General features: G+C 39.1%; 1 protein-coding gene across 3 annotated transcripts in view; it reads right to left on the reverse strand.

Annotated features, from left to right (window-relative positions):
- FNDC3A (fibronectin type III domain containing 3A) overlaps nucleotides 1-15,232 on the reverse strand; it is a 111,058-nt gene that overhangs the window by 44,813 nt on the left and 51,013 nt on the right. For all 3 annotated transcript variants that reach the window (XM_058800542.1, XM_058800541.1, XM_058800543.1), the window contains exon 4: nucleotides 4,462-4,538. In XM_058800542.1, coding sequence (XP_058656525.1) covers nucleotides 4,462-4,538 — 77 coding nt within the window. The remainder of the gene's footprint in view (nucleotides 1-4,461; nucleotides 4,539-15,232) is intronic.

Here is a 15,232-nt window from a genome sequence, read left to right on the forward strand (position 1 = left end):
TATCTAACAAACAACCTGCTATATTTACGGCACGAGCCAAGCTTCTCCTATGGGTCCCATTTCCATCCTCATTCTGCCTCATTCCTCATACACTGCCTGTATGCTACACTGCTGTAGGATTTGTTCTACAGTTTAACAACTAGATTGCTCCCTAGAAATGAACTGGTGAACTGACAGACCTCACTCTGCATCTTTAGTGAGAGAAAAGCTAAGAAGTGTCTGGTTTTTGCCCTGTCCCCAACTCAGCTCACCAACACTAACCCAGGAGACACCAGCCATAGCAGCCCTGCAGTAACCACCATCTGCATCAAGCTGTTAGCATCAAACTACCAGGATGGTAGTCAGCCCTCTCAAAACTCCTTCACAAACCAAGTAGTTCTAAAATTTTTTGTCTTTCTCCTCCCCATATCCTTCTACCTGTAAAGAGGTCTTGAATCCTGAACAAGTCCCATGCTACTCAGAAAACAGGGGCCTTTGTGGCAGCCATTGGCAGACTGTAGGGCAAGGGATTGTGAAAAATTAGCAAATGGGAGATGTGACAGCAGTCTTTGTGTGAAATGCGGCTCTTTGCAATTCTGGCAGGAATTCCAAGCAATGGCAGTAGCATGTGCAATCCCATGGTGAGAATCGGTAAGACACAGGGAGCTGAGGTGTGCTGTGCATGGTACCTGTAGCACATCTGGGCTGTGCAGCACGTGGGGCTCTGCTAGAGAGCAGGCACAACGGCACAAACTGTACCAAGTACTGAAGTAGAAAATGTTCAGTAAATGAGGGTGGGTCATCAGCTAGACCAGGAACAAGGGTCTGCCCCTGAAGCACCTCACATCATTACCCTCTCTAAATGTTTGTAAATTCACATAAATATATGACTGTTGGTGACACCTCTAGAGATGATCTTGGCATATTTTGATTTGAGTGTATCGTGGTGTCAGTAACTTTAGTGTATGGGATGCCAACAAATAAGCTGTTCTTCATTTCCTCGTAAAATGCTGTAGAATAAAGTCATAGCAGAAACTGCAATGGAAGGTTTTAGAAGGAACATTTATCCAGAAAAAGGGGAGAAGAATGGAGCATCATGACTACATTCAATAGCAGGGAAAAGGCAACTCTATGCCATAAGTTATCACTGACATTTGAAATGAGATGGGGACATGTACACACACACCAATAAACATCCTGGTGCAACAGGAACAGATCAATAGATCAAAACACTTAGTGCCAAGCTGCTTTCAGCTCCCCTGTTTAAGGTTAATGGAATCATGCTTAGCTAGATTTAGCCCTGTACCCTAGAGTGAATGCTTCCATCAAGTCCATGACAGAAAGCTGCTTGGAGGATCATTGGTTTTACCATGTCCCCATTAGGGGTTGATGTGCATCCGGTACATCTGGAACAGAGCTTCTGATTTTGTTTTCTCTGCCAGCAATCTAATTTGTACAGCCCCAAATTATCCTGCTAGCTGAACCAATGCAAGGTAAGTGAGATTGGTACAGGAAATTGTTTCAAAACTTCACCACTGTGCTGAGAGAAACAGTGCTGTGGATAGAGTTGCACGCTTCTGGTACTGTAGGATATGCATATGCAACGACATCCAGAAGACACAGAAGTGTGTACACAATAGAGCTGACCCCACTTTACTTAATAGACAGTTGGAAAATAATGTTACCTAAGTGAACACAGCTTTAAAAAACATGCATATAATATGACTATAAGAAATGGCTTATTTTCAGTACACAGAAATTGTTCCTTCTTGGGAAAGAGTAATTAAAGACAATACAATTCAAATCTGTGTAACCATAGCTGTGTGGTATTCTAAAGGCAGAATATAATAGCAGTAAATACAACTAGAACTTCTCCTGTCCTATGAAATTCTCTAAACACTGAAATGTAGTTTTAATTATTTAAGTCCCTTTTGGTTACAAAACCCCCAAAATACTGCAACTTATTATGATTTTATGAGTAGACTCAGATTATGTAGGAAGCAGCTCCCATTAAAAAGCAAATGAGCTGCTTAGTTTACAACTTGTTTCCTCGGGCCTGCTAATAGCCTAAGTAACTTAGAAATAGTCACCCAATCCATAACAGCAGGGACCTAATGTTTAACAAGCCTGTAACTGTGCTTCCAGATCTAACATCTGCTCAATGGTAGGCCTCTAGCAGACAACTACATAGATAAAAATGCTCCAAAAAAAAAGCCAGAGCATCATGGTAAGTCTATAATTTTAAGTTTAAAAAGCAAACAAGCTCTCTGCGAGCAAAATGTGGTTCTGGCACAGGCCTGTTTGGTTGCGTGAACGAACCAAACATCACTGGAAAACTCACTGCAGACAGTGAATATAGATGGCTTAAGAGAGGATGAATAAAGATGGGCTTTCTTTCAGTTTTACAACTGCAGCTCCAAAAGAAGAGGAAGGGGAAAGGAAATCAGCTGATGAATTGCTTTTTAGTTATGTGATATAAGAAAAGTAAATCTTTTATTCAGTGGTTATCCTCAACTTCTAACAGAGGACAGTACACTGTATCACTGCCAAACAGGAACTGAAGCAAGCAGAGGCATAATAAAACTAAATGAAAATGGAGAGACAAAAGATGGTTATGTTGAAGTTCTTCCAGGCTGACAGCTTAGGACATTTAGCTGGTTTCCTATTCAACACAAAATATAGCTGCAGCTGCTGACCTTTAAAAATATACTATACCTGAACAAACCATAGAAGTTTGCTAGGACTGCACTAAGTCTGGGAAAACTCTTAGCTCTATAATGTTAGACTTGCCTGTTTTGCAAGACTGCTATCAAATATTCTGGCTTGTAAGAGAAACTCCCATCATAAACCTCAAAGTCTGGTATGTTTTGTCAGTAATAAGCACTTCAGAAGGCTTATAAACTACAGGTTGTCCTGGACTATGGCACTTCTACCCATGAAAATAGCAGATCAGCTCATTCCACCTGCACTCTGAGCTGCATAGATGAGAGGCTCCTTCAGCTCAAAGGTCAGTGCTGTGCTAAAACAACACCTGCTTGGACTAACAAACTCCAGTGAAAGTGAAAACCCCTTATGAATGGGCCTCAGCAAGGCCCAGCCCTTCAGCATCTTTGACTCAAACTGTCCTCAAAGGAAGGATAAATTAATAAAAAAATTAATTTTCAGATTGGCACATGTCTCACAACTTTTAAAATATGTACTTCATCATATGAAAACAATAAGAAATACAGTAAAATTCCAATTTTTGCTTAGCTCTAAACTTCTTTCAGTTCTTTAAAAATGAATTCTAATAGGAATCAGGACTTTTTACTACGACTTGAAGATATATGGACTTTTAGTGATTATTTATAAATAAATATTAATAATAGAAATATAACAATATAAATAATATAAATATATAATTTTTCTTCTTGTTAGGGAACTCAACTACAAAGGATACACAGAATCAACTTATCAGTCAACTTCCAAGAGATGAAAAATAAAATCAGAGTAGTAGTCTGCCGGCCCTAATAGCCTTTTCTTTCACTAGAGGACAATTTTTAAAATGTTGTTTAAATAATTTGTCCAACATCTGCTGACACCATGGGTTTTTTTGCTGTACTTTATGCATTGTAGTCCCTTCCCAGTGTACACCACTGGATGCACACCAAGTCAGAGGTAGACTGTTCACAGCAACACAATCTCTTGAGAGAGACTTCCATCATGGGGAGTGGCATTCAACTGCTCTAACTTCCAGATCTGACCTACTAAGCCCTAGACTTGTTCTACAGGCAAGGGAAAGAAAAAGGCACCATCTAAAAGCCCACACATCTCATCACAACTCACATGTCAGAAATAGCCAGGAGAAATCATCCTTTTAATCTACTTTAAAGGATGTCCAGGTTATCTAGCTCACATTTAATTTCCAGCCACCTAAATCAGGAATCAAACAGCAGTGAAAAATGAGTCCCACTTTAAGATAAGTGGTGGAAACACTATTATATGATAACCTAGTCCCAATGGACAGCTGACATTTTTTCCATGTTGTTTGCTGTACTTTTTCAACTGACCTGTTTTTCTCCTTATCTACAGGGAACTTCCCAGACATGAACTATGTACATGTATAAATTATATATTATATATATATATTGCTGCCAAGAGAAAATATCCACTAACACAGGAATCAGTACAGGTCCTGCACAAGCAGATACCTGGGTCATGATTGCATTTTATATTCAGAAGGCATCTAGTACATTAGGATTGTGAACTCAGCAAGGAACCGTGCTTGCTACTGTCATGTACATAGTTAATATATAACTGAACAGGCACAGACACAGCATGAGAAGTCTCCCATCTCAGAAATACTGAGAGACATCTCTTATCTCCTTGCTTGATCATACTGACTGAAATCTAACAAATTATTTTATTGAATTAGCAATTATGGTTCCAGTTCCAAAATTTGCATGAAAATAAATAAATTAAGAAGAAAGTGAAGTGACATACCTGTGGGGCATATCCAGGAGGCACATAAATAGTAGGCACTGAACCATTTGGGGACATCATTGGAACCTGAGCAGGACCTAAGTGGGTTACAGAAATATTCAGTACAGCACCATTTAATAATTTGAGAAAGCTGAAAGAACATACTGAGTTGCAAAGTCTCAGTGAAAAATATACAAGATAACATGGATAAACAAAGGCAATGAACTGTACAGATAAAATTATAGCAAAGGGCCCTCTTTGAAATCTAAAAAACAGTTGAACAAAACCAGTAACAAGCTAAAAAAAAAATCCCCAGCAGATATTTCTTCCATCTCTATCAATAAGCTCACAGAGGAGTTAATGTAAAAACTAAAAACTCAACAGATGACAAAAGAAATACTCCAAGACAAAAGACAATAGAAGAGACTATAAAACAGAAACCAACAAAAATATTTGAAACAAGCTGCTGAAACCAGATAATATTTAGTTAAGAGTTACAAAGAAAATTACTTACAAAATGGCTCTTTTTTACTATGGTCTTACCAACTAAAGTGGTGTCAGTACCACAATAAGTGGTGAGACATGAACTTAAGGTCCCAGGGAAAAGTTAGTGTATTTACCAACTAGTAAGTCTGCTCCAACTAATGGGAGAAGTCAGGACACCATGGTGATCCTTGTACCATGCAAACCATAAAAGAAGGAGTTTACACACTCTTAGATAAATATGACACAATGGGAATGTGGTAAGGTGGCATTTGTAGATAAAGTAGTGTCTAGAAAATCAGATACCTTCAAAGAGCACAGGGATGCTGTCAAATACTTGGGATTTTCAAAAAGCTTTTGACAATGTCTCTCAAAGACTGTCAAAGAAGTAATGCTGCCTTTGGTTAAAAAGGGAGAAGGTCTTTCCATTAACAACTGATTGGAGAACAGGAAACTAAGAGAAGTACATGATCATCTTTCAAAGTTCTTTGAGTGACGAAGAAAAGAGTCCCACAGGCACCCAAAGAACCTGTTCTGCATATTAGACAAAGCTTCCAGAAAAGAAAATGAACAGCAAGGTGATAAATTGTTGCTATGTTCTCAGAGAGCAGTAAAGGACCTCACAGCACTCACTGATCAGATGACAAAAACCCAGAAGGAATAATGTTATTAAGTGCAAAGTGACTGCATCTGGATAACACCAGAAGTGTTTCTTTACAGCGATAAGCCATCAATCAGATGTAAACAAACACACAATGCAGCTGCTACATGCATTTCTAAAGAAATTCCAGCCAAGGGTTGTTTAGTGGTATTCGCAGAAAGAAAGAGAACATTAAAAAATCATTACTAACAGAACAGGGAACAAGCAGAAAACATCATTATGCTGTGGTATAAATTCATGTTGTACCTCCAATCCTTGAGCAATGTTTTTGACTCCACCTTTCAAAAAGAACACACAGGACTAGAGAAGGACACAAAAATGTTTACAGTGGCTTTCTGCCGGTTTATCAGGAAAGATTCAAGAGACCTGGAATTCAGGATTCTTCCGCCAGAAGATGGTTTAAGGGCTGGCAGCAAAGAAACAGTAAAAGACCTATTTTAAAAAACCCTACAAATGGAAAATAGATAATTTACAGTTTCTCATTTGCAAGAAGCAGAGATAGTAAACTAATTCACCAGGTAAATTTTAAAACATAAAAGGGAATTTTTCATAAAATGCACAGCTAAATTGTGTAACTCCTTGCTTTAAGAACAGTGTAGAAACTAAAGATTAGGTTCAGTTTGGGAGAAGTAATCCATTAAGAGCTGTAAAAATATAAATATAAACATACTTTTGTTTAATGAACAATGAAGTTTCTTCTGTGTGCCTGCCCTATCCCTGTGCTGTCCTCTTTAGTATTTGATACTGGCCTCTACCAGAGTGAGCACATTGGTACAGGCTCAAGAGGGACATCCTTACATTACTGTGCTATAAACACACAGGGGAACAAACACTGAATTTTAATAATGAAAGAAATACTGAAACACGGTATAATTTGAACAAGTTTTGTGACAAGATAAAAATGTTGGAATTCAGACACTGTAGGCTGCACTCTGCAAATTTCCAATTCAGTAAACTGAAGCTAGCAAAAGTACCAATCCAATTTACGCAGTTTCAGTAATACTTTTGAAAGGGCATTCATAGCTCCTCCTTAATGTTTTTTAAAACTCTGTTAGGATCTGCAAATGGAAAGTACTGATTAAATGCAAATTACAGTAAATAAGTTTAGAACACCTCACTGATACATATGGACTTGACAGAAAAATAAAGATACCTCTGTCTGAAAGCAAAGAGCAGGGAAAAGCAATGAAAAGTGCTCCTTAGAAAAGAAGCATGTAATCCAACTTGATTGCATATATTATAGGAACTTCTTTAGAACAAGACACAGAAGTTTGCAAATATGCTATCTACAAAGAATCACAGCTTTATTCATTGAAATACCAACCCACAACAGGGGGAGGGGGTGAAGAGACTTTAGAAACAAGGTCTTCAATGAATTATTCACTGAACTGTGCAACAGCAAAGAATATAAAGACTACAGTGAGCTAAATTGAGAACTGAACATTCTTCCAGTGTTTTTGCTCATCTGAAACTCAAAAATGTTTCAGCAAAAGTTTCTCCTGAATATGACGTGCTAAAAAAAATGAAAGCGAAGTAAAAATCAGCAAGAGAACTTAAAATAGTGCATTACCTTACTACAATAAATTCAAAAAGGTCAAAAATAATGGAAGTACACTTATTTTAAGTTGCCATTGAAATAAATAATGGTTTAAATTCTTACATAAGAAGATGGATTTTATACAACTTGTATCTTGCATTGCTTACCTACAGTTTTTCTATAATGAGTACAAAACACTGACACTTCCATTAAACTCACAATTTAAAACTATGTAATTTCCAAGTAAATGGAAAATTAAGACCACATTTACTTGAACTTCTTACAGAACAGCATGTCCTTGGGGGATGACGAAACTCACACAGGCAAGCGGTTTCTTTGAGAACTGGTGATTATCGGTATTTGGCTTTTTTGTTTTGTTTTGCTTTAAACATCTAGAGGATATTGTTTAACAACCTTTTCAAGGTTTACTTATTTAGCACTTTAATCTCTCTAACAAACAGAGCGGTTATCTCCCATCCAGTACAAAGGTTGATTCACAAAGCCATTTTCAGTATACCATAATCTAGCAGTCACAAAAGTAAAGGCATAAACTGAGTGCATGAACCTGAAAAAGTATTGCAGTGTTAGAATAGAGTCAAATCAGTCGTTTCAAAATTTGCATCCCATCTTTTGCACTTTAAAGTACCAAAATTAGCAAAAACATATTTGAATATTCAAGAACTCTAATTTACTTCTGATTAGATTTCCAAGTGGCTGTGAAATGAAATTTCTAGGCGGACATCCAAGAAAATGATAAGCACGGGACAAAAAGTCGGCAGACTTCACAGGTGTTTTGAATGAACATTGTGTTTTACAGCAAGATTACTGATTTCTTGATAGGAAGCATATTACAACCTGCAAAAGCTTATCTGAAGATAAAATTATAATATGCTATAAAAACGTGTATTTTTTCTTCACTAATGTGAAGATCTCAGCTCTCTTGTGGTGTAACACACTATAAGAGGAATTTTCATGTTTTTAGGTATTGGCTGGAGTGCTGCATGACAAAACTAGTGTGTTTTACCATGAGGTGAGAGTTATTATAAAGTACCAGCAAACAACAGCATCAGGAGTTCATGTTAAGGAAACATCTATATTTCCATTGCACATAAAGAGAACTGACTTAATCCAAATCACTGTATAATGAATGTTGATGACTTTGTTGTTGGTAAGGGGAGGTCTCAAATCTTTGATACATTTTCAGGTGTACAAGTTCTCTTATATAGTAAGTGGAAAAGAAATAATGTGGGAGTGGAAACAAGCACATAACTGCTTTATTACTGAAAAATGTCTCATCAAACTCACTAAGGGTTGATTTAATGGAACTGCACCCAAGACACAGATGCTTCACCACAGTCTCGATTTATTATTGTCCTAAAATCCCACCGAGGAATACCTCCTTCCCCTAGCAATAGCTGATGAACTTCTCCAACGTGTCCATTTGAGCAGACTATAAAAACCTCATTATGCTCATTGCAGCCACCATAAACATGCAGCAAAATTACCAGCACTGCATCATCGCTAGGATCGTGACAAGCTGATCTAAACATAGCAACACCTGAAAACCTGAGGATACCGCCACCGCTCGCCTAGCACATACACCATTTCTTTTTATTTCAACCATGAAGCATCGCTCCATTTTAAGCGGCTCACGAAAGCCCAGGCAAAGGTGCACACACCGGATTCCCAGCGCCGGGCAGGGAATGCTCTTCCGGGGCACTGCGCGCCCGGCCCTGCGCTTCAGCACCGGCTCCTGCGGCCTCCCAGGGCTGCCCGTCCTGCTCCCCTCACGGCTCCGGGGCCCCCGCGGCCCCCGGCACCGCAGGCACACCCCTCCGAGAGCGCCGCACCGACACAGGGGCCTGGCAGCGCTCCCACTCCGGCCCACAGATATTGATATTTTTTTCCTGACCATTGCAGCTGTCCCCCATGCGCCGCTGCCGCACAAGCGCGGAGGCCGCCGGCCCGCAGGTGTCGTGTTTCACCGCGGCGGCCGAACCGGGCAGGCGGGAGTCCTTACCGCTCATTTCGGGCCGGGCCGGCGGCTGCTCCCGGCGCGCCGCGGCTGCGGGCGGGGCGGGGCGGCTCCCTCAGGTGCGCGGTCGGGCCCGCTCCGTTCCGCTCCGCCCCGCGGCCTCTCCGCGCCCTGCGCCCCGCCCCGCCCCGCCCGCGTCGCCGCTTCAAGGGCCAGCGCCCCGCCGAGAGCCGCGTTCTCTGCGAGCCCGCGGGGTCACCGCTCCGCTCTGTACTGTAATCTGCCGACTGCCACTGCCTGCCGTGATCCCAGTCATTCAGCTGAAAGCTTTTACATTAATGAGCGTAATTAAGTGCTAAAGAATTACTTAGGCCCAGTCCTTCCAGAGGATTTTCCTTGAGCTGACCTGCTAATCAGTTTACACTTAAGAAAGGGGGTGCACAAACAGATCTGGTTGCAAACAAACACTTTGCGGCCCAGCGTTTGGAGATCTGCAATGACTTTGATAGTAATCTATGTGGATACTGCGGCTCATGAACACTGCTATACTTAGCATTAGTCTAATGTGAACGGTGATGAATCACTGCTATCCCCAGGAGGAAATAGCATTCAGGATTTACTGCAGCACATTAGGTTAACTATGGCTCTATAACTGAACACCCACACTTTGACATCACACAGGCGATGATATGCATCACTGACGCAAGCACTGACAGGATCAAACACAAAGGCCACAGCAGCAGAAACAATAGAGCGCCAGCTGACGTAGCAGCACACCCCTCTAACACTGATGGGCTGCAGTAAATCAATAGTCCCAGATGCCACAAACAGTTGCACCGCTCTTTTACATAAGGACTAAGACTTCAAAGTTTTATTTTGGGTTCCCAACAGCTACAACTAATTAAAAAATGCAGCAGTAACAACCACCACCAATTGGTCTACATTTGTCTTGTAAGCCGTGCCTGGAAAATACTTCCAAATTAATACTTTAACTTAACCTCAACATCTATACACATACTAGGTGCAACACAATAAAAGCAAGTAATAAGAAAACAAGAAAGCAAGTAGAGAACTTACTGTTTGGCCTAAGCTGGAGAAGAAGCACAAGAAGGAACTGGGATCACTGCAAGGACACAGGTGATCAGAAGACTTCAGCTGGCAGTGCTCTCAATTTAACGTATCCCTTATGCTCTAAATTCATCCTGACAAAACAATCCCTTCCCTTCCCCCATCCATCTGTCTACTTTTGCCATCAAGGCTGGGGAACAGCAGCTGACAAAGCCTCAACATCAATTGAAATGTATTAACTGACTAGGAAAAAAAAAAAAGGAAACCTATCAGTAGACAGCAGGCTGGCAAACAAAAGGAAAAGCGGAAGGTAAAACATTATCATAGTTCCTTTCAAAAGTGGGGGGCAGGGGGAGCATCAGTTTCTTTTATAGAGACTTTGGAATAATGGATAAAAGAGCAGAAAGCTATGAAGCCTAACTCGAGTATTTCTAAAGATTACATCCTAATGAGATCCTGATCTTTCCCATGAAACCACACATACATATTCACAAGAAAATCCCTTCTCAGGCAAAGTGCAGAGATGACAGGTTCCTATAGCACTTTATCACTAATGCAGCTATCAGTTTTCTTTTATAATGGCCTGATATACTTTCAAAGGAAAAAGGTGACAATGGTTTCTATGTTCAAATGTTAAAAGTACTTTTATTTCACCTGTTTCTAAACAATGACCATGATGCAATTTTGTAATTAAAAAAAAGACTGCAAGTCCATGGCTTTGAATAGCACAAACTTCATAAGACAATGTTACACTTGGGAATGTGCAGAAGAGTGACTGTAGTTGTTTGAGATACTACAATAATAAGACTTTTTATACCTACTTTCTGAAGCAACTGTGTGCCACAGTGAAGAATTCTACTTCACTAAAAAAAAGTAACATTGATTCAAAGATGTTAATGTGGAAATACAACACACACTTTGTACTGTGCAGCCCAGGCTGTTAAATTACTCTCTTTATTTTGCCAGCTTAGGGCAATGATTTACTAACTATATGGAAGAGTTAGGTCAAAAAATTGTTCACTCCCTCACAGAGTTCCAATTTAAATATTGGGTGAACCATAAATTGCTGCATTTCAGAGGGAATCAAATGTGATATTTTGATAAAAAATGTTATTATTCTTAGCAGGAAAAATAATCTGCACTCATTCTAATCTATCTGTACTGCATATAGCTTAGCTTTTTCTTCAAGGAGAGTCTAATTTCCTAGCACTGATGCTGAGCAGTACAGATCTGCAACTTTTTCAGGCTTAAATTTAGTATTTGTACATGCTGCTTAATCATGTTGCACTTGATGCATAACATTCAGAATAATCTACAATTTAATCATCTAACAGTTGTTACCACTAGAATTGGTATTTTTCTAATCAAGTGGGTTTGGGGTTTTTTTCTCCTATTAAAAATACCATTTTTCTCATGGTCACTGCAGACCAGGGAGTTAATAAGTTAAGCATTGCTACTGACAGCTGCTAGTGGTTAAGAGTGAAAAGAACAAGCTGGCAGTTCTTGGTGTGTAGACAGTGTCTTCTACAAAAGACTGTGTTGATCCAGAGGAGACAGATCTTGGAAGGAACAAGCATTAACTTCAACTTCCTCCCCCTGCCTGCCTGATTGTGCTAAGAATAGTATTACATAGTATAATTACTTGTAAAAGCCTTTTCATCATCCTGGTATTCAACTTTTTACACTAATGAGGTATTTTATTTACTTACCTGGCTACATTGGCTTGAAACTAGAATGCAGAATTATATGGCACATTCTGCTGTCTCAGCTGGCACCCAAAGAAGTCTCCTTTCCTATGTGCAAATTTCTTAACCTTACTCCTTCCCAAATTATTATGCACACACACACACACACAAACAGATCTATGTATATATATATACAAATACACATAAAATTACTTGAATATGATTTACTGAATATTGCTTATACAAATCTTATGTATTGATTAAGAAAATCAACAGCATTCATAGAAATGCTGGAACAATTTTACCAGATTCTAAGGTGAGGTCTTTTAAAATGATGGACAAGAGAGAAGAGTCCATGGATATAAAACAAATAAAAAAATCATCCATTTGTGCAAACTGGGATCAATACGTCATATACAGCATGAGAAAACACAGCAAAAAGTCCTATCAGAAAAGGCTGTCAAGAAGAAATTCAGTGCCCAAGTAAAATTTTTATTTCTAACCAAGGCAGACATCTCTAAAGGCATCCTACTCTGAGCCTCTGGAATCTACTAATAACAAGTACTTTCATTTGAAAACCTTTGGGTTATCTAGGTTTCAATCTAATTACACAAATGAATACAATGCAGATTCATATTGCCCATTTAAAATAAAACCACAGCAGAACAAAAGTTATTATTATTATTATTATTATTATTATTATTATTAGCTGAAATCCTCCTAATATGTAAAATAAATACAAAACACAACTTTCTTTAAAGAGACCAGTTTGGGAGTAATCATTCCAACTAGAAGATATAAAACTAAGTTAGTAGGATGTGGGGTATTTCAGCTTTCCAGAAATCCCATAATCCTGGATTCTATACGATTTAGCAGAAGAAGGAAAAATAGGTAAATCTAGAAAGGCATTGGCTCCACCTCTAGAGTTCAAGGGTACAAAACCAGGCTTAAATCTTCTTCTCAGTAAAAGGTAAAAAGTTAATGTCAACTGCCGATTTCTAAAAAACCTCCCACCCAACAGCTGTCTCACTGAAATTTTACTCTCAGATGTGGTTCTTTAATTAGGTGAGTCTGCTCTTCTGATCAGATGAAAAGATTATTTGTAACAATACTAAGCAGTGGAAAGTGTTTGGTCCTACAGCCCTACCTCTCTTCACACTCACTGTATACAATTATTTTTATGTCTCCATGTGAGGTGTTCACTTGAGTTCACCAACAAAGTTTCTGGCAACTCTGCAGTTCCACAACAAATGTGCAGATGTAGGTTTCTTAACCATGAAATAGATTTTGAAGTAACACTTCATTACACAGTTTTGTTTCAAATCATGAATGGAGAAAACAATCCATGAAGCTGACAATTCAAAAGATGACATTTTTGATGAGAAATCATTCTATCATGCCACAAACTGTGGCATGGGAACAAGACCCAGGCAAATGATACAGAATCATATGGCAAAAGAGAGATTTAAGACCAAACTGAAAACATCTGATGTCATACACCTTACACTTTGCAGCATCTAAAGCAAACACTTGGCTTCCGCAGCCTGATTCACTGACTGCCTCCAGAGGACAAGTCTCTGCTTCTGCACATTCATCACAGCTTGCTCCTTTTTAGGAGAGTGCTATGAACACCAAATGAAGAAATAACCTGGGTCACTTCTGCTGGAGATGGACCACTAGAAACTGGAATGGAACACACTTAACTCATTTAATCCAAGAGCTTCTAAGTGGAAAATTCAGAGTCAGCTTTTAAAAGAGGAAGAACCCAGGACTTCACTTAAATCATAGAGGAATCCCCATTACATCAACAGAAAAAGGCAGCGTGCTTTCCCATATATTTTTGCTCTATCTAGAATCTTTTTTTCTGAAGTGAAGATGCCCACCTCCAAAAGCCAACAAAAGAAAAGGCCAACTCAGAATTTCCCAGAGCCTCATGGCTAAGGGACACTGCTGGAATCGGGGAGCTACAGGTTTAGATTCTGTGGTATTTGCAGAGCTCAGATTTGGTTTTGGTTGTGGGCAAGTGCTTTAAACAATTTCCTGCTGATGATACTGTTTTCATTTCAGAACAAACTTAATACAATCCAAGCAGACAAGCAGCCTTTCTTTTTGGAGAGACAGAAAGGCATCATTTATATACTGTTTCTATACTGTCTCTGCCTTTGATGTCTGTCTCCTTACTGTCCCCTGTGGCCTCATGTTTTGAAACATTAGAGGCATGTAGGGAATTCCACGGTCAAAACAGGAGAAGCAATGGATTCAGCATGCTTCCTTGGATTAAATAATTATTTAGTGGGTGACCTGGGCTTCATCTGAGACTTCTGCAGCTAAATCTAAGTTACAACTAAGGTGGAATCCAAGCATCTTAAACATCATCCCTTGCAATCACAATTCTTCCCACAGACATATTTTTCTCTGTCTTTTCACTAGTAACAAGCCTATAAATGCAGATACAATAGGGGATGCTCTGAAGACAGTAGAAATAAAAGTTTGACTGAAAAACTACTGTTCTTGAACACTGTTATCATTGCAATTGACATGATTAAGTACTTAAACACTTAGATTAAGATTTGTGGTTCTGCTAATGACTTAAGGTCCACATAAAAGAATTTTCATGTCCATAAAGCTCTGCAGAAATTTGATCCCAAATTAATTAACCCCAAACCAGGATACACATTTAAAAAAGCTAAGTCTGACTGATAAGATATTGTCAGTCAGACTTGGCAACACAGAAAGGTGCCATGCTTGCTGCAAACATCTGCAGCCCCTTCTGCAGTGAAATGCTTCTACTATTGACAAATCCCTTAACACTATCAGCCAATTTGCACTGCAAACCTCACAATTTACTGCTCAAAGCGATGTGAAAATGGTTTTCAGGGTCTGCAATCTAACAAAGACTTTAAAATCTGTATGTTTTAAACTTGTTTTGGAATTTGAAGTTTAAAATTTTTGGCATTTCATGTGACAGACTCCTTGATTCTGTCAATGAACTCTTTACACATAAACGAGGCATTATCTTCTACAAATCTCAAGCGAGTGACACATATGGGAAGCATGTGAGCTCAAATACTAAGAGCATCTATAGCAAAGGCTTCTGTTGATAAAAAGCTTTCAGCAATGTTAATAAACATGCATTACCAGAAAGAAAGTATCTGGGAAAGCAGTAAGCTGGAAACAAAGCAGAAACAAAGACAAGCCTATATCATTGCAGTGTTCTCTTCAAATTCAATTTGCTTTGTAACCAAATACGTTTTGGAAAGTAACAGACCCACTGCTTTGGCATCCAAAATGAACCTGGAGCCAGAAAGAACTGTGTAAGGAATCTACTTACCTGTGCCAAACAAGAGGCCAGGGATGAAACAACTAACTTGGCTCAGACATAT

Source organism: Ammospiza caudacuta, chromosome 2, assembly GCF_027887145.1.
Source record: "Ammospiza caudacuta isolate bAmmCau1 chromosome 2, bAmmCau1.pri, whole genome shotgun sequence".
NCBI lineage: Eukaryota > Metazoa > Chordata > Aves > Passeriformes > Passerellidae > Ammospiza > Ammospiza caudacuta.